Source organism: Musa acuminata, chromosome BXJ2-2 (assembly GCF_036884655.1).
Source record: "Musa acuminata AAA Group cultivar baxijiao chromosome BXJ2-2, Cavendish_Baxijiao_AAA, whole genome shotgun sequence".
Taxonomy (NCBI): Eukaryota; Viridiplantae; Streptophyta; class Magnoliopsida; order Zingiberales; family Musaceae; genus Musa; species Musa acuminata.
Window position 1 is genome coordinate 20,548,592 of NC_088339.1, and position 19,942 is coordinate 20,568,533.

Below are 19,942 nucleotides of genomic sequence, written 5' to 3' on the forward strand. Positions count from 1 at the left end.
GTAGTTCTTGTTTTGGGTCTCTTCCTCTAATGTTCGTGCCGACTTGAAAACTTTGTATGGATAAACATTTTGTATTTGTTGAAGATTAATCCCAACTTCTATGCATCAAAGAAGTATATTGGTTTTATTGAATTGGCATAACTATACATTATTGCAAAGGAGCGATATATTTTCCTTTTTATTTTTATCTTTATTTCTACGTGTTTCCTATTATATATAAATGTGTGATAAAATTATGCAGGTCGATCCCAAGTCTGCAAGTGATATGTATCGTTCTAAGGAATGAAAATTATGAATTATTTCATCTTCGAATAATCTGCCTGCATTCTCTTGAATTCTGTGGAGCACCACATTACACAAGCGGAAACGTCTGACCACAACCCAATATATACATGCATCTGTTGCTGTTACAACAGCTGTATGTTACAAAGATATCCATATCAAGTGGCCCAAAAAAAATATTGGAGGAAGCCGTGGAGGAGATGTTAATTGCATTAATAGTGTCGGTAAAACATTAATACATGTGGCCAAGTTAAGAGTTACATTAGATAAGAACCTATGTTATCTAACAAAGAAATAGCAGCATGTATCTGCTGCTGCTTTAGAGCTATGGTGGTTCCTTGAAAACCAAGGCTAGCTTCTACGAGGGCCCCAAGAAAATGATGGGGGAATAATTTACACTAAGAAAAACAAAAAGAAAAAGAAAAAAATTATTTCACGCGATCGACATTTGAAGTGTCCATCTTGATCATAAGAGGTTGCTGTAGGTGCAAGGGTGACTCGGGTGACACCGGTGGTGGTGGTGGAGGTGACGATGGTGGCGTCGTGATGATTAGGATGTTCTCTACCACTGGATTTTCAACCAATGCCTTATCCAAATATACATGTGCTTCTCTCGTGACACATACCATAAGGATAGCTGCAAAAGAACAAGGAAAAAAATCGAGGAAATACATAACTAGTCAAATGACAAGCTATGTTATAGTTGTTTCTTTTATCGACTATAACATAGTCGTGTATGACAAGGATCACAAAAGGATTCAAATGGTTGTAGGAACAAGTAACTGATGGAAACAATCACCATTCTGCACGGAAACCAAAATGACAATATGCCAACAAATGAAGATCAAATCATCGTAACTACATGAGCATACAGGACATAATTGATTAATGGTGGGAATTCTCAAAATTGAGTCTCTATAGTACTGACCTAAATAGGGATTTCAAAGAGATTGGGTGGTTAAGCTTTATGTATTTCATATGAGAACAGAGGAAATTCTTGTATAAATGTGGATTTGTGTGATGTACTTACTACCTACAACTCTTTAACTTATTGTTACTTTCACCTTTCCTTTGATAGGCAGATTTTGCTAGTTCCATAACAAAGTGAGATATAAATGCCAAGAGAGTCTGTGTGCATAAGAGGCTTCTTACCAGATATTGCCAGCCCAGTTACCATAAGTACCTGCATCCATTTTAAGATGTCAGAACACAAATGAATAAAAATGGATATGGGTATAAATGATCTTCTCTTTCTGTTGTTATGGCCTTGTGGCTTCGTGGTTTTGTACACTCAGTAGCAGCTAAAAGAATGTTAATTCTAACATTCACATGCCAGTGCAAAGATCTGACAATCATCTTGCTCCTGGTCAAGTACAGCCATATTTTATGATGATTAGCACTGGCCCTAGGCTTGGATGTTAGGAAACAATCATAGGACATGATGAGAGAGTAATAAGTTTATATATTTACCAAGACAAGCAACAAGAAATCTAGAGACTACACCGGTCAGTTATTATTACTATAATCACATTCTTGGTTGTTTCTTTACAAGGCATAGAAGTCTTTCAGTTATTGTCAACATTAGTAGCCAAAATGTACATTACAAATTTCCTTGTCTTATAACTTCAGTTGGACACAGCAAAATAATCACTGTATGGCTTGTGTCACTCACATTTTGTATGATAAGTTCCACAAATACAACAATTCAAGTTAGAGGTTTCTAGAGAGGGAGAAGACCAAAGAAAATTATGAAAACAGTGAAAGGAATAATAGATTTTGGATATTCTAAACAAAGGTCAATTTTAAATTGACTATGGTAATCTAGAGATGAAGAGAAGAGAAGAAAAGAAAAGAAGCCTAAAAAGTAAGGGGAAAAAGAAGAGAAAGCCGTATCTCCTAGTAGGCAGCAGCTGAATTAGAGCTTAGTAAAAACATACTTGCATTGTATATAATTTATAAAAGCTTGTACTTCATCCAACTATTGGCCAGAAAAAGAAATCTGTAAAGAGTAAACCAAGAACAAAACTCTTGCCACTCAGGATTGGGGATACATGGTATGTGTCTTGCTTGCATGAAATACATACATCTAATATCATCTAGGGATCTTGTTATGTACCAATCTCCATATGCATAGATATACATCAAATACTGGCATGTAAAACTTCAGAATTCAGGAAGTCAGATTAAAAAGAAAGCCAAAATAGGAATTACATTTTGGAAGCTGAGACCTAGTGATGAACACATTCCAGTTACCATAAGAAGACTTGATTCATGATCATTTAAAAGAAGATATATGGGTGATCAAAAGTAGCAAAGGCTTACCCAATGAGTAGATGAAACCTCATTCCATCTATGTGTCACATCAGCTAGATCCTTGAAAGTAGTACCAACATACACTAGCGCAAGAGTAATCGGCTTCAGATAAAGTCAAAATGTTAGATCACAAATTTAATTATTATGAACACAATCAATCATTACTCATCAAATTCTTTTGAGCCTTGATATAATGCACATTGAAAAGCACAGATATGACATTAATATAGGCCAAAAAGCAAGCATATTTTCCCTTCTTGTCTAACAGTCTAACTGATGATGCTTTAGCTACCATGTCATTTTTAGAGTAGTAAACCTAGTGCTAAGTCATGTATAAAGACAAAAATATGGAAAAGCTATGCATGAAAGATACGAGAAAAGAAAACAAGCATATAAGTCGAAAATCAACTATTGCCGCATGCACCAAATAGTTGCATTCAAATGCATGCAAGAGATTCTTGGAAGACTAATCTGTTCACTAAAGCAGCACAAAGTTTAGTATCCTCAACAGGAGACTTCATTGCAGCTATCATTAGTTGCAGCCGCCACCCACATTAACATACAGCAGTATCCCATGACATAGTACTCAAAACTTTTAGTACTGTGAACAAAATGATGAGGATCAATCCTTCTGAAAAAAGGTCCACAAAGTTTTACAATCATCCGAGTCAACGACAGAATCATGTACAAAACTGCACCGCATTTGCTACTGAGGGACCAGTCAAATAAACTAAACACATTATTAGTGGTGAAAATAAAAAAAGGGCAAATATAATATGATAATAAATAGTGTATCCATAGCAGATCTTTTGCACTAGCTTAACCTGTGACAGTGAATTTAGCAATGACATATTATGGTGCCCTAGAGTGAGTAGTTATTCTATTTATCATGACATTCAATGTTGAATTTACAAATAATTAAACTTACATAGCTTTCACAGTTTTATCATGCATAAAATAAGCATGTTAAGAAAGGCCAATAGTGTTAATAGATAAAACAAATAATTTTTAGAACCTGATCAGACTGTCCAGTCCAACTAGAAGAACTGGGAACCAGACTCACATCACTCCAGTCCCGTAATTTGTGTGGGTAAGAGTTAAACCAGGTAACAACAGCTTTAAAACTAGCCTGTCCGAGTAGAACCTGTTGATCATATCATACTAATTAAAACCTAGAACCAATATCTTTGCTCTAATTGCCTTCCTCATCCATACTCATCTCTTAGCTTCCTCATCCCACTAGCCCAATGATTGGCATGATGCCCCAACTGAACCAATTTAAATTTGAACTGAACCAGTTTGAATCATTCTGGAATCATCCAAATCCAGCTTGAACCGATCTAGAAAACACTCAAATCTGGCTTGAACTTTGAACTGAACTGAAATTATCTAGATCCTGATAGAACCAGATTGAATTGGTCTCAAAACAATCTGAATCAACTTGAACTGGCCAAAATCGATATATTAGAATTACCCAAGACTGACCTAAACCAACTAGAAGGGCCCGGTTCAAGTTCAATCGCACTAGATCGATAGGTCTACACAAGATGGGTCATGCTGGTTGTGAGCCAGTAGGTCGAACTGGGTCTTTGGGCAATGCGGAGCATCGGCCCCCACTGAAAGCCGGTTTGACCTAACCCAAGTTGGGTCTGGTCTGCCCCAAATTGGTCTGACCCAAGTCAGATCAAATCCTAGCCAAAACCAAATTGAGCCAAGGTCAACCCAGATGGAACCCAACAGCCACAATTAAATATGAGGTTTTTCAATTAATCCATAACATGAAGATATTGACATTATTTAAAAAGGTTTGAACAGACAAAAATCTTTAAATAGGATTTATGGATGAAAAGGATTAATATCAGGATTTTTTACATTAAAAATGTAAAATGGATTAATATCAGGATATATGGAATATTAAATAATTAAAATATCAATAAAATATAATTTAAAAATTAAATGAAGGGAAAAAAGGGGAAAACCCACCATTTACTTAGGTTGATGACCTCCCTCAAGTGAATTCCCTCCTAGTCAAGATGGATGAAAAGGAAGAAGTTTACCTTGCTTATAAAAAGAATGAGGAGGATCTCTAATAACATATAAACTATAAAAACTTACATCTTATTTTCATTTTTATCATATGTAAAAATAATCAAATTATTCCTTGTTTGAATGTTTAATTGTTGAAATAAATTTTTTGACAAGCGCATGCAAATTAAAAAGTATATAGGCATATTTTATTAAGAATTATTTTTCTCATCCTCAAGGAATTTGATCCCTAAATTTGATTTACCCTAAATAAATAACATATAGATCATTTCTTTAACATCATCTTTACTTTTCAAGTGGTTTGTTTGTCTTTGTGGTGTTGCCAACAGAATTTTACTAAAGGTATCATTTTTTTCTTAGAAAATACTCCTTCCTTTCTAAAATCTAGACTGATTGCTCCAAATAGGAGGTATAGAGGTTAGCATGAAAAGACATGGGATGGATCCAAAATACACTTTCAAAACATTAACACAACACATGATATGTTTTATATGTCAATATTCGAAAGGCATATTGTGGATTTATCTTTATATCTTCTTATATTGACCCTCATAGTTGAATGATGTTGTCCTCTAAGAGCATCCGATCTAAATTCTAAAAACAAAAGAGGATGTTCTAAGAAATAGGATGATACATTTTGTGAAAATTTGTTAACAAACACCATATATATATAAAGATTCCATTTAGAAAAATAAAGAGGATGATGAACAAAACTATCAACATCTTTCTCTTTAAGGTAAATCAAATTTGGAGACCAAATTCTTCCAGGAAGAAAAATATAATCATCTTTATTTTCATTCTTAATCAAAATATTATCATCTACTTCCTAATCTACATGCCCTTGTAACAAAATTTTAATACAACAATTAATATATATATTTACCTTGAACACTTGAATAAGGAAGAACTTAATTATTTTAATTAAAATAAAAATAAAAATAAATTTCATAGCTTATTAGTATCCTTTCTTAGGTGAACTCCTCCATTTTCATCTATCTTGGTTAGGTTGGGGATTGATTGTGAGAAGGTTTTAATAGAAGTCATTGCCCTAGGAAAACAATACCATCTCAAACTTTTTTTCTTAATATAAATCTTAAAATATATTTGATTGATATTCTAATTATTTAATATTCCATGAATTCCTGATATTGATAAATTTTAGATTTTAATGCAAAGAAAAATTAAAGCATATTTTAGATTCAATTGATTTTCTAAGTCTTGTATCATTGCATAAAAGCTAATAAAGCCATTTTAAGAAATTTCATGATGTTCATGTCTTCACATATTAATTTAGATTATAAATTAATAGTAATTTAATTGATTGAATCAAGATCTAAAAATTTATAAACTTTATTTGATATTTTTATGATATTCATGTCTTTATATTTTCTAATTAGATTATTATTGTTGTTAGTATTATTCTAAAATTTTATACATCCTATTTAAAATTTTTGATGTCTTTAAACCATATTTAATAGTATTAATGTATTCATATTATAGATTAATTGAAAAAAAATCAAATTTAATGGTGTGGGGTGATTATTTAGTCTAGTTTGAGTAGATCCTAGCTCAATTTGGATTTTGATCTAGTATGGATTGGATTCAATTGAGGTCCAACTTGCCACACACCGTGAACGCAAAGGCCTAGCATTGAGCCATCAACCACACAGCTCAATGCGATGCTGTAGTATCTTGCAACTCAGTTGTTGTGACCAATGGCTTACGATCAGGCATGGCTAAGGACCCATAACTCGATGTAATTTGAGTAGGCAAGCATATGCAAACCTGTTGGCCTAATTCGATAGGAACCAAAATCAGGCTGATTTAAAGTATTTCTGAACCATGATCCAATCAAATTTAAATAATCTCAATCCAATTTTAGCTATATATAGCATAAACTTCCATTTTGCATGGACCGATACAAAACGAGCAATATGTACCCCTCTGTATAGGCAGTAAATATCGGTCCAATAGGAGATCGATACGTGGACTGCCTTCTATCGGGCGGTACCATAATCTGATCCCGTATCGAGTGATATGAGGTCTGTATCTAGCGATAATGATCAAATTTCGATCATTACCAATCAAGGGCTAAGATCGTCCTATTTCAAATGGTCAAATTAATCGTTTAAACCATTAAAAAGGGTTTTTAAACCCTTGCCTTTGCTAATTACAAGTGCATTACAAACCAATCACATGAGTGATGACACGTGTAACACTGCACAATCTTTTTTATTATTATTATTATGAAATTTTATCACTTTATATTAATGATGAATATATATTGTGACGTCCCTAGATCTGTGCTGGGAATGAGATCATAATGAGATCATGATAATAAGACTAATTCGTCTATAAACACAGACCCTAAATATCCTGATCATAGGTTACTTGAGAGGGATATCGAGATAACCGGACAAACCAGTGTGCTATACATCCGCCCATATGATGAGGCAGTTGATCTCATAGCTGCTTACGTGGGAACACTAGAAAACCAGTGTGCTATACACCCGCACATATGATGAGGCATTTGATCTCATAGCTACTTATGTGAGAACACTAGAGATATAGTACAGGTGCTCATTGGAGAATGAGTTTATTAAATGATCAACTTAATGATATCTTATCGTCGTACAACAATTCCATAATTTCAATTACGTGTTTGGTCCTTAGACTTGAGATACAAAGGATGCTCTGTATGAGTATTGCACTCTTTGACAACGGACTTATAGGTTTGAAAGTTTTAAATCTAGCACAGTCGGTAATCGGGAGTGATAGCCAACTTTACGAAGGCAATTGAGTGTTAATAAAGGATCATCCACTCTCAATTTCATGAGAAGAATATCTTATGTGTTCTCACTCAGGCAAATCCTTAGCAAGAGTTGATCGGATCATGATGAATTCGATAAGTGTAAGATTCGGATTGAGAGAAAAAGAGTTCTCCGAGAGAATCTGATTAGAATGAGACTCGAATCGATTTCGTATGGGCATGACAACGCCATGCCCAGTATACGATCTTTGGGATATTAGATGGATGAGGGACCATAGATACACGGTAACTAAGGGCAAACATGTCCAATGGATTAGATCCTCCTGTACCGTTTGGGGACTATGACATAGTGGCCTAGTATGTCCATAGAAGATAAATTAAATAAATTATTATGAGGATAATAAATTACTGAGTCAGAAAGAGTTCTGGCAGGTGCAACTCACGACCAACTCGGTATTGGACCTAGAGGGTCACACACATATGATAGGTGACGCGACGAATAGAGGATTAGACATATGATGTCTAATAAGCCCTTGTTTTACTAAATCTTTTGGGTGAGACCCAATAGGGCGTAGAGTGGTTATTAGATGGAGATCCAATATCCATTAAGTAGAGGGGTTATTGGATGAAGATCCAAAACTCAAAAGGAAGGATCCATCGGGGTTAACTTGAGAGGCCTTTCTATAAATTGGAGAGGGACCAAAGGCTTATAGGCTAGACTCCTTTGGTCCTTTCCTCCATTGCCATCAACCCTATTTGGAGTGTGAGGACAACAAGAAGGATTAGCCCCTTCTTAAATTGCTACTGCCTTGTTGTGCGCAAAAGCAAGGAAAAGCACATGCTTCAAAAGGAGGTGTGTCACTGCTTCATCAGCCATATGGATCACCGCTAGAGAGGAGAACGCGAGATCTCCTTCATCCGCGGACTTGGATCTGTATTGTTTGGGAATATACAAGTTCCCTTAGGTGAGATCGTCTTACACACCTTACGTAGTTTTCTGTTTTACCAGTTTTACACTCCCGATCGTCGCACAACAATTCGATGAACCTATTTTGGGAATCTTGTTTTTGTTTTATTTTTTCGTTACGTATATGATGCTCTCTGCGGTTTCTTAACAGCTTCCCCCCTCGATACGAGCAATACGTACCAATCCAATAGGGGACTAATACAGGCAATACATTGGTATATTCCCATGTATCATGTGTCGGTACACTTGGTATGGCTCAGTACAACTTAGTATGTACCGTACTGATAGCTAGTCGACACACTAATACGAACCGATAAGGCCAACCTTGAGTAGGGTGTCAAATATAATCCTTAAGTGGAAAAGGAATGTGCTGCCACTTTGATGAGTGAGGAACATCACTCCGTTTATTCTAAATAAGTATAATATGGGTTCTCTACATTCAATATTAAAAGAATAAATATTGGAAGAATAAAGAATCAGAGTAAGTCCTTGGTGCACCTTCAATTGTTCGACTAATACTAATGTGACAATAGACTTAGTATATACAAAATGATATTACCTATTGATTTATGCATAATTGTATTTATATTATCTTGAGGTCACTTATTATTTTAAATAAATTTAATTTTATGGATTTATGATTTTAAAAGATTCATACTCAGCATGATTACTGAAATATTTTATTTTATATTTACTATTCAAATTTTAAACCAAGGATTGAAATATCGTACCGTACCGGAGTTTTAACATTCGCTCGATACGGTACTGTATACCGAGCGGTATTATATATATAATATATATATATAATTTGGTGACGTCGCCTTGGTGATGCCGCGTAATATATATATATATATATATAAGTAAAAAAAATCTTATATATATTTATATATAAAAAAAAGAATTTTTCGACAACGTTGCCGAGGTGACGTCGCGTCGCCTTTTTCGACGACACGACGTCGTCGCAATCCGTGTACCGGTTTGTTGACGGACCGATATGTACCGCCCGGTACGAGCGATATTATTCGAAATTGTAATTCTTGTTTTAAACGATCCAGATCATAAGACTTTGGTAAAATAGATATTTTTATATCACTTATTAACGTCACTAGAAGTTCTCGCTCTTTGTGATTCCTAGCTTGAGCTACTAAAGCTTCTTAGTTATTTTTAAGACAATTTTCCTATCTTTAATAAGACTAATGAAATATTATCTTTTAAATTAATTGAATTATTCTAGAATTGCTCCAGGTGAATATCTTTTGAATGATGCTCACATATTTTGTTGTGTTAAAAAAAAACAGTATGTGACAATTTAGATCTAAAAAATACAATGTTAAAGAGTTTTTACCACTTGACATGTATTTCTAAGGGTTAGATGAGAGGACATGAATCAATGAGTTTGCTAAATTGCTTCCATAATATAAGGAAGATCTAGGTCAAACAATACAAGACACCAGTTTTGTTTTGTTTTCATCAGTAAGTTGAAGAACTAGTTTTTTTCCATTTACCATTAAATGTATGTCTTATTTCTATTGTTTGTGCTGAGAGTACAACAACAACAATAAAACTGTAAATCTCAACATTCGTGTTGATAGTACATAAACCATAAAATAAAAAGGAAAAGGAAAATTAGAAACGAGAGTAAAGATGAGGGAAAAAAGGAAAGAAACAATTTCTTTAAACATTTTATACATAACATAAATCTAATTCTTTAATCAAATCTTGTGTGATCAGTGACTAGTAAATCGAGGTCAGGTTTGTTGACAGCCAGTTGGACACTCATAACAAACCTAGAAGGCATGATGGGGCCCGTGAGGATTTGAAGTACTGACATCGTGTATACCAGTACAACTGCCTTAAATTATATACAACAACAACAAAGTCATAAATCTTAACTGTTTGTGGTCGATTATTGTCTTAAATTATGTCTAGTACAAAAATAGTAGGTAAAATATTTCTAAAGCATATTAGTGAAACAAAACATTAGTTAACTTATTATGATTCTCACAAAAGAAAATTCAATTTGTAACAGAATTAACTATTTGAACCTTTGAATATCTTAAACAATATGAGAAGCTTCCAATATAAAGGAATGAATGTTTTTTATTCACCAAGAAATGACATATATTTCATCATATATGATTTAATAAGATAGTCAAGCAAGCAAATGGGAATGAGTGTGTAACAAACTCCAAAAAAGGCAAAAACAACTTTGGATAACATTATCAATTAGCATCTTCAATCATTGCATGGAAAAGATTAAATAAGGATACCATCATTCCAAGCCAGGACGCCATCGTGTATTCCCCGATGCCAATAGGCATCACAGCTAGGAAGTAGTTCAACATGCTAAATGGAAGTAAAGGTGCAAGCCTAAGCAGCAATACAATCTGCAGGAAGAGAAAAGTGAAACTGAGTGTCAGCATAGTTAAATTATTTTCAAACACACTATGGTACCATTTCACGGGATTAATTGTATGAAACAATAAGAAAATCCAATTAGTCAAATATCGACTCACGCCAGTATATTTTGTCATATAATTTATGGAAAAAGGCTATTTAAGCAAAACCATGCAATGCATGTCAGAATAGCAACTGAAAAAAAGTATAGCTGATGCTTTTTTTAGCAAACATTCAAAATCTCTTTTTAACCTTCACAAATATCAAAACTTCTTAGATGGATGGATTATGCAAACTCTAACTATAATAAACAATTCAAGCATGAGCTAAAGATGCTGAAAAAATATCTAGTCTGCAATTAAATAATACAAGTTCTAAAACAGATTTTTGACCATGTATAAGGGTGTTTATCATGTGAATCCTACTAAAAAAATTTATATACCAGACATACTGGAGCAAATTCATAAGAACTATATCAGATTAAGAAAAATCAGCCTATTTTACTCTGGAATTCTGTGAACTGATAAAACAAACTTATCCTGAAAAGTCGTGAGTATATTAACATGATTTAACCAGAGAGATATACTCTTGTTAAAATGCAATTGGTATTGTTTGAAAAAAAATCATGAGAATTAGGAACAATTTTAAATACTCAAATTCATTTTGTGCTCTTTTTGAAAAGTTGTTTTATCATAAGCCCTATGTAAAGTAGGCAAGATGCAAGGAGTTCTCCAAGAGCTTCAACAAAACCTTAAATCCAGATCTCTGAATTGCAGCAGCAACAGCCTGAAACTCTGGATAATCATTCAACTTGGAGACAACATAAGGCCTTCCTAACTGTAAAAGAATCACAGAAAGATGCTAGTGATTGAGTCATGTGAGAAACATCAAATATTCCATAAACTAATCAGTATTGTTTGGTGGATGCAGTTCACATAGGAATACTGGATGAGTAAATAAAAAATCTCGTTAGGACAAGCGCTGATGATAAACCTATCACTGAGCAGAGGTAGAGGATACGAGTAATGAATACAAAATAAAGAACATGGCCATGTAATTCCATAATTTTCTTTATTGTTAGCAGAAAATAAAGCAGATACATCCATTGCAAAGGTAGGAGACCGTAGACACAGTTTGCATTAGGTTAGAAAGTGACTTCGCCCATATGGACCAGCCATTGACACTGCTTTGGTTTCACTTGCAATAACCCCTGTTAGGTCCCTCTTCTTCACATCTTTAAAAGAGCACCTTAACTCACAGTCCATATGAGCACCATAAAAAGCACAGAATCTAGCCTTCAGTTGCAATTTAGGGATACACCATGATGGATTTTGAAACATGAGGACTTCCAAGTATGCCTTTATCAAGCAGTATTCTTGCCCACGTATGTTTAACTTCTAAGTTATGGCACAATCCAGTATACTATTGCTATAGAAGCATGCACCTTTATTGAAAATCATAATGAAGTGTAATATAAACAGCTAACAATAGATGCAAGGTAAAACTCCTAAGTGAAATAAACAGCATCATCTCAAAACATTGGAATACAAAGCTCCAATTTCACCTAAAAACAAAAGGAAAAAATATATACTTGTTTTTCTAATAAGTTTGTCAGCTAGATCTTAGCATTTGACTTATCACTATTACACCATACGAGATAGTTCTATATTATAGTTAATACCTGTAAATTATCAGGTTTGCACATCTTATCCAACTTAAAATTGAGTCAAATTCATGTGGTTCAAGAAAGTTGGACAGCTTAGGTTATTGGATTCTCAATGACTTAGATCTGATCCCAAATCAACATAAGGATCCAATAATTTTAGTTCTTTCGTCTTTTGCCATGGTTATCAACAACCTCCAAAATTTCAATCCCAAAGAAACAATAAATATGAGAAAAACTATTGCTTCAGATGACAAAAGTAGACTAGAGTAAAGAGGGAATCTAATTTGTTAATTACAGGCCATCACAGATTCAAAATTTTTATTACCGTTCTACCAAGTAAAAATGCAGCTACAGAACCAAGTGTTGATCCAATTGAATCAGCAAAAAAGCCTATCAGCAATCCAAACAGATATCCACCACCAAGCTGGCAAATGAAAATCATATATTAGAATTTGAAAGTCAGAAACAAAAGGATATGTGCATCTTTAACCTTTATCACCATTGGCCTACAAGAATTCATCATAAGCTAAACAAGAACAAAAATACCATAAATGGCTCTCGTATCTGATTTGCTGATATAGAAACAAAAGGAAAGCACAATAATATTGGATATATTAATTGTTACATAAGCAATGCAAGGACAGCCATAAATAACATATAATTGTTTATCAAGTCCGAAACATAGAGGAACATCAAAAGTTGGAAAACTGTCATAAGTTCATATCCCACAGGGATTCAATCTCACCGATATATATATAGATATATGTATGTATATATATATATATATATGTATGTATACATATATACATACATACATATATACACACACACACACACATATATATCATACATATATATATACATACATATACACACACACACACACATATATATATATGTATATATATATATATGTGTATGTATATATATATATATATATATATATATACACACACACATATATATATACATATATATATATATAGGGAGTATTCCAGCACCAAGCGCAGGTAGCCGCTAGCGAGCTGACGTGAAGGACAGCACGGCATCTGTCTGATGTGGGAGAGGGCTGGGCTGGCGATCGACACTCTCTGGGCCATCTTCTATCAGCCTCGTGCCACATGGGACGATACAGATCGATGTCATGCCACAGGAGCCTGAACAAGCCGATCCACATCGCAGGGGGTTGTACGGGTCAATCACCTGCATGAATGCGCTGCAGGAGGTATGGGAGGTCCTTGCAGCCATAATTCCTTCCCGCCGACTCCACAGGTGTAAAAATCGGTCCCTGATGCCTAAAGAGAGGACTGATCCTAAATATCCTCACTAGATAAAGAACCAATTCCCCATCAGTTAACTTAAGCATCGGAGGGGTCGGGTCGAGAATCCCTCCCGACATCAACCTATTGTGCAAGGTTCCAACGAAGATCAAATCTACTCCAACTCCACCACGAGATAACCTTGGAATCGCCCTCGCCAGCCCCCACTCAGTCTCAGCCACTTCGTCCCTCCCTTGAGAAGACCCACCCAGATGATTTCGCACCACTCCCAGTTCACGACATCAAGTTTACATACATACATACATACATACATACATACATACATACATACATTGGTATTTTTTTCCATTATAGTTTTCATTTGATATTTTCTTTTTTTCCCCTTTTGGGTGGGGTAGGGAGGGTTGAAAGAAAGAAGTCATGGAATGGTGATGGTGAACAAAAGTTGTAATGTGATCATAGATTTGCTTATCAGAGCTTGGCACTTAGCATAATTGTGATCTGCTGCAACGTAAAGATCCAAAATTATGCATAATCAATTTAATTTCCTTCGGATGCATTTTGTTCCCTAATAACCATATTGACTAGAGATTGTTCTTTAATAATGAGATAAATCGAAACAGTTACAAAATATTTGGAAATAGAGATCCTTACATTCATACGGTATTCTCAAGAGTTCTTATCATAAGAACACAGTGCTGGAAGGGTCATAATTTCTCATGGACCATACTGTACTTGCTTAGTACAATACATGCATAAAATATGTGTCTACATCAACAGGGAAACAAACTTCAAAACTTCATATACACAAAATCTCATCCCAAGAACAAGCAAAATACAAGATGGAAAATTTCATTAATTGAGATATACTACATATCAATAAGAAGTGTAATTGTCCAAATAAGTAAACTTTAATAATATTAAGAGAAATTTGTGCTTACACTAAGTATTGATGCCGGAACAGCTAGAATTGTCAAAGGAATATATGCAACAGCCCTGATTATAAAGAACAAATTGAGAAGGTTAATTTTCTTTGATAAGTAGCTGTAAAATTTTGGCATCAAACACTAAGAAAAAGGTACATATGATGATATGGTACATGACATGAAAGCTTTCATAAGATGGTTTTACAAAACGATGACCAAAACTTGTAAAGGAATTCCAATAGTCTTTAACCAATAGAAATAACCGAAACAAGACATAAGTGCCAACAGAAATTTCAAAGAAAGAGCTTTATGATAAACATAAAAACTGCAAAAAACAAAAAACAAAATCTGGCAAGTCATAGTTGCACTTAACATTGCTAGTCATAGGTGCCCAGCAAGCCAATCACGTGAGTGATGGCACGTGTGACTTGATACAGAATCTTTTTGCTTATTATGTTTTGGCGTATATCACTTTATAACTATTGCATAAATGCATATATATATTGTGATGTCCTTGGATTTGTGCAATGGGAATCGGATCGTGATGAGATCACGATAATGAGATCGATTCACCTTTAAACACATATCCTAAATAATCCCGGTCATAGGTTACTCGAGAGGGACATCGTGATAACCGGATAGACTGGTGTGCTGTATACCCGTCCATATGATGGATGCAGCTGGTCTCATAGCTGCTCGTATAGGGACACTAGGGATACAGTACAGGTGCTCATTGGAGAATGAGTTCACTGATTGATCCGCTTACGGAATGCTGGATGGTTGATGATGCCTTATTGTCAGACAGTGATTCCGTAGTCCTAGTGGTGTATCTGGTCCTTAGACTTGAGACACCAAGGATGTCCTGTATGAGTGCTCCACTCTTTGATACCAGACTTATAGGTTTGGCTGTCCCCAGATCTAGTACAGCTGGTCATTGGGAGTGGTAGTCGACCTTACGAGGGCTATTGAGTGTCAATAGAGGATCATCCACTCTCGGCGTCATGAGAGGAATATCCTATGTGTTCTTGCTCAGACAAATCCCTGGCCAGGGTCATTCGGGTTGAGAGAGAAAGAGTTCTCCGGGAGAATCCGATTAGAGCGAGACTCGAGTAGAAACCGTATGGGTCTGACAGCATCATGCTCGATATACGGTCTCTGGGATATTAGATGGATGAGGGACTATAGGTACATGGTAACTGAGGACAGACAGGTCCAATGGATTGGATTCCCCTGTATCGTCTGGGGACTATGGCGTAGTGGCCTAGTACGTCCGTAGTTGATGAGTCGAGTGAATTATTACAGAGATAATAATTCACTGAGTTAGAAGGAGTTCTGACAGGTATGACTCACGGCCAGCTCGATATTAGGCCTAGAGGGTCACACACATATGGTAGGCATTGCGATGAGTAGAGGTTCGGATATGAGATATCCGACGGAGCCCTTGTCTTATTGGATGCAGATCCAATACCCACTAGGGAAGGACCCATTAGGGTTTGACACGGGATCTTTATAAATAGGAGGGATTCACAGCCTCATAGACTAGAGTCTTTGCTTGCCTTTCCTATTCTCCTCTCCCTCTCCACCTCAGAGTAGGCCTGGAGTTTTGAGGAGCGTCGTCGCAACCCTGCTGTGTGGATCACCGCTAGAGAGGAGGACGCTTGACCTCCTTCACCCTCTCCTAAGGATCTGCAAGGAAACAGGGATATACGATCTCCCTAGGTAACACAATCTCTATACGCAGTTTTGTGTTTTGCGGATTTTTTGCGCACCAATCTTCGCACGACGACGAACATCCTTTTGGGAATCGGGGATTTTTGTTTTCTTGTTCTTCCGCTGCGCATATGATGTCGCCCCCCAATGATTTCCCAACAAACATTAGCTGCAATAGTAACTTAGCTACTAGGTGTTGCTCACATACTTCTAACTGCATCAACTATGACCTGTGAAACAAATAATAGAAGGCCAACCCAAGCTACACCTTGCTTGTATATAAAGCTGCTTCACACTTTGAATACAGATCCTATAGAGACAAGTGTCCTATTGAGGCTGGAGACTCATGAAAATTTCTTAGTTCCCACCAACAAACCCATTAATCATAAGAAACATATTACAATGCTCCTCACTTATAGTAAACAATCTAACAGTAGCAAGATTATGATCTATTCTTCATGTGCCTAGCCCTCATAGGAAAAGATTCATACTGAAGATATCCTCTCTGGTAAAAATGTTCATGCCTTGCAACTGTACCTTTGACCAGTGCACGATCTCATCAACTATGTTCTTCCTGCCCCAAAGAACATCTACTCTACTTAGTCAACATTCTGAAAGCACATCATGATGTCAAAGAATGAACAGGATTGTCAAGAATACCGCTCAGTACGGTACGATACAGTATACCGAGCGGTATATCGTTCAGTATACCGCTCGGTATATGTATATGTATATATATATATATATATATATAAAAGATTTTTTTATATATAATATTTTTATAAAATGCGACGTCACCTCATATATATATATATATATTTTTTATTTTTTTTCCTTCTCCGGGCGACGTTGCCTTTTAATATATATAAATATATATATGTATATATATATATATATGTATATATATATACATATATATATACATGGTATGCAATACCGAATGGTACCATCCGGTATGGGCAGTACATACCGGTCCGACGACATACTGGTATGCGGACCGCCCGATACCGCTACAGTACTACAGTATTACACTGTACAATGCTACAGTATTATACTATAGCAGTGCTACAGTGCTACAGTATGAAGAAAATATATAAAAATTATTCGGTACACTAGGGTGTACCGCTCGGTATGCCCTGGTGTACCACTCAGTACACCGGTACCATACCATATCGAGCTAACCTCGAAATACCGGTACGATACGATACGGTATTGCATATCTTATATATATATATATATATATATATATATATATATATATATATACTGTCCGGTGACGAGCGGTCCGTGTACCGGTCAGCTGACGGACCGGTACGTACCACCCAGTACATGCGGTATTATTCGAAACTGCATACCTTGTTATGTATATCACAAACCATCTAATTACTAAAAGTTGACTACCTATGGTAAACGTATGGCTTCGAATTTACATTATGTAATATATAAGTTCTAAAATAAATGTTTTTATACTTACATTATGTGGGGTGTTTGGCAGTAAGAAATTCAATTTTCAATGTTTTCATCCTTAAGATGAATATATGGAGGATCTTAGTGTACTCTACTGTTAGGTTTCTTGTGCATATGTTTTCAGATGTTATATAAATATGAGAATAAGTATAAAATATAAAAGATATATTGGAAACATTTCCTATTGAATTCAGTAATAGTACATTGTCTAATGGCAATCTGACATGCCAAAATTTAGATCACATAGTCTCGAAGTCTATCATGATTGTCCATAATTTGTTAACAGTCAGGGTTGCGAAAAAATATAAGTTAAAATATGATTTACAACTCATGTTTATTGAACCAAAGGAAAGAAAAGAGAAAAAAAATCATAACTCACACTTCTAGCAGAAGATGATATTATTTTTAAATAAAATTAAAATAATTTGATAACCATATCATATTGGTCTTTGAACTTAATACCTTCTATAAACAGGGATTTGTCGAGCTAGACTCCAAGTGCATATAAGCAACAACATAATAAATACAATGATAAACACATTCTATAGTTGATTTGCTCTGCCATGCTGTATCTTGGTGAGTCACAGCAATTGCATGCCAAAGCACATATTAGGTATAGTTAGAATGTTTCACAATGATAAAATCAATAACCATGGAAAAATGGTAAAATGGACCCATAAAAGAAAGCATTATAAGCAAACATGAGGTAAAGCAAACCAATGATTTGCAACAACCATCTATAAAAATTGTCAAGCCTAGCAATTAAGATGGGACTTACAGCACAACAGGACCCCACGGACCAACATTCTGCTTTATCCACACCAAAAAGTCATTCAAAATCTGTAAGAAATCCAAGTTAGTTACAACTATTAGTCAACTAAAAAGACCACCATAGGATACTCTATAATTTGCTGTATGATGTTTTCTATTGTATCAAGATCTTGAACGCATAAGGATGCCGGCATGTAATATATGTCAGTAGGGAGAAATAGCATCTCTGAAGTTTCACTGCCTCAAATAATTGTAAGTTCTATTGATCAAGGATTGATGTTTTGATCAGCAGATGTCAGCATGGGATAATACCATGCTAAAAAGGTAATGGCATGTGTCATGCTTACCGATGATGCAGCTGTTAGCATATGATAATAAATTTCTAGCCTAGGTCTACGCATTAAATGATGGTCCTTGCTCTTAATGCAAACCCAAGGGATTCAAAGTAATTTTATTTTTCCCCACATTCTAGACAATTTGAATCAATTTCATTCATCACATTTCCAATTCAATGTTTGAACTTGATTGAACCACATCTGTTGGGAAATTTTCTCCAGCACAGCAAAGTAAATGAGGATGGCCTTAAAATCTGTAAATTTATGTAACTTCCATGTCTGTCCAACCTAACAAGCAGCGGTATTTTTCAACCCCTCCCGTTTTGATACACAGCTTGATTCAATAAGCATAGACATTCTTCCTACCAACGCAACCAAAGCCTAGTTGAGGCTAAACATAGTCTAGTTTAGTTTACCCGAAAATTGTCAGGGAGAGTCAAACATGTTTCCTATTTGTCCATTTACTTAATAATATCAGTTAGTAAATTGTTGGCGTTGTTTACACAGTCTAACTTGACAACGAAAAGTGACATTACTCCTTGTATCGAGAAGTTCACAAAAGACATATTATAAGAGATCCTCGATAATCTCTTGAAAAAATTGTCACAGGAGACTAATTGATAAATTGTAATCCACGATTGCTTTGTCAAACTGCGATTACTATGAAAATGCTGTGTCTGATGAAGAAGATCACGGATGCAGCAGATAGACCGGTTTATACAAGAGCAAGACGAAATGTGGGTCACCTTTTGGACAGGGAGGGTGAAGAAAGCGGCGACGACGGCGGCGACGAGGAGGACGAGGAGGGAGATCCTGATGGCGGAGGACCAGGAGACGGCCATCGACAACCCGCCCCTCCCCTCCCCCTCCCCCGACGACCACTTTGGCCGGACTCCGCCCCTCTACGAGGAAGGCGAAGGCCACAATCCCCCTCTCTCTCTCTCTCTTTCTCGCCAAAGCTCAAAGCTAAAGCCTATATTAGAATCAAAAAGGACTTCCAATAAAAGCGGCG

The 19,942-nt window shown here is 35.6% G+C and overlaps 1 protein-coding gene across 1 annotated transcript; it reads right to left on the bottom strand.

The window, feature by feature from the left end:
• Nucleotides 1-474: 474 nt before the first annotated feature.
• On the bottom strand, nucleotides 475-19,935 carry LOC135605280 (uncharacterized). Its single transcript, XM_065095179.1, has 9 exons — nucleotides 19,677-19,935; nucleotides 18,603-18,664; nucleotides 14,663-14,717; nucleotides 12,767-12,865; nucleotides 11,526-11,612; nucleotides 10,649-10,765; nucleotides 2,605-2,697; nucleotides 1,435-1,465; nucleotides 475-919 (listed from the first exon to the last, which is right to left on the bottom strand). The coding sequence occupies exons 1-9, from the start codon at nucleotides 19,770-19,772 to the stop codon at nucleotides 711-713; spliced, it is 849 nt and encodes a 282-aa protein (XP_064951251.1). The 5' UTR covers nucleotides 19,773-19,935; the 3' UTR covers nucleotides 475-710.
• Nucleotides 19,936-19,942: the final 7 nt, after the last annotated feature.

Bases quoted from the DNA above. Each gene is read 5' to 3' on its own strand.
- LOC135605280 (XM_065095179.1), bottom strand. From the start codon at position 19,772: ATGGCCGTCTCCTGGTCCTCCGCCATCAGGATCTCCCTCCTCGTCCTC. The intron at 14,718-18,602 runs GTAAGTCCCATC...CTTTATAATCAG, and splicing joins CCGTGGGGTCCTGTTGTGCT to GGCTGTTGCATATATTCCTT. The intron at 2,698-10,648 runs GTATCCTTATTT...CTTTATCTGAAG, and splicing joins CGTCCTGGCTTGGAATGATG to CCGATTACTCTTGCGCTAGT.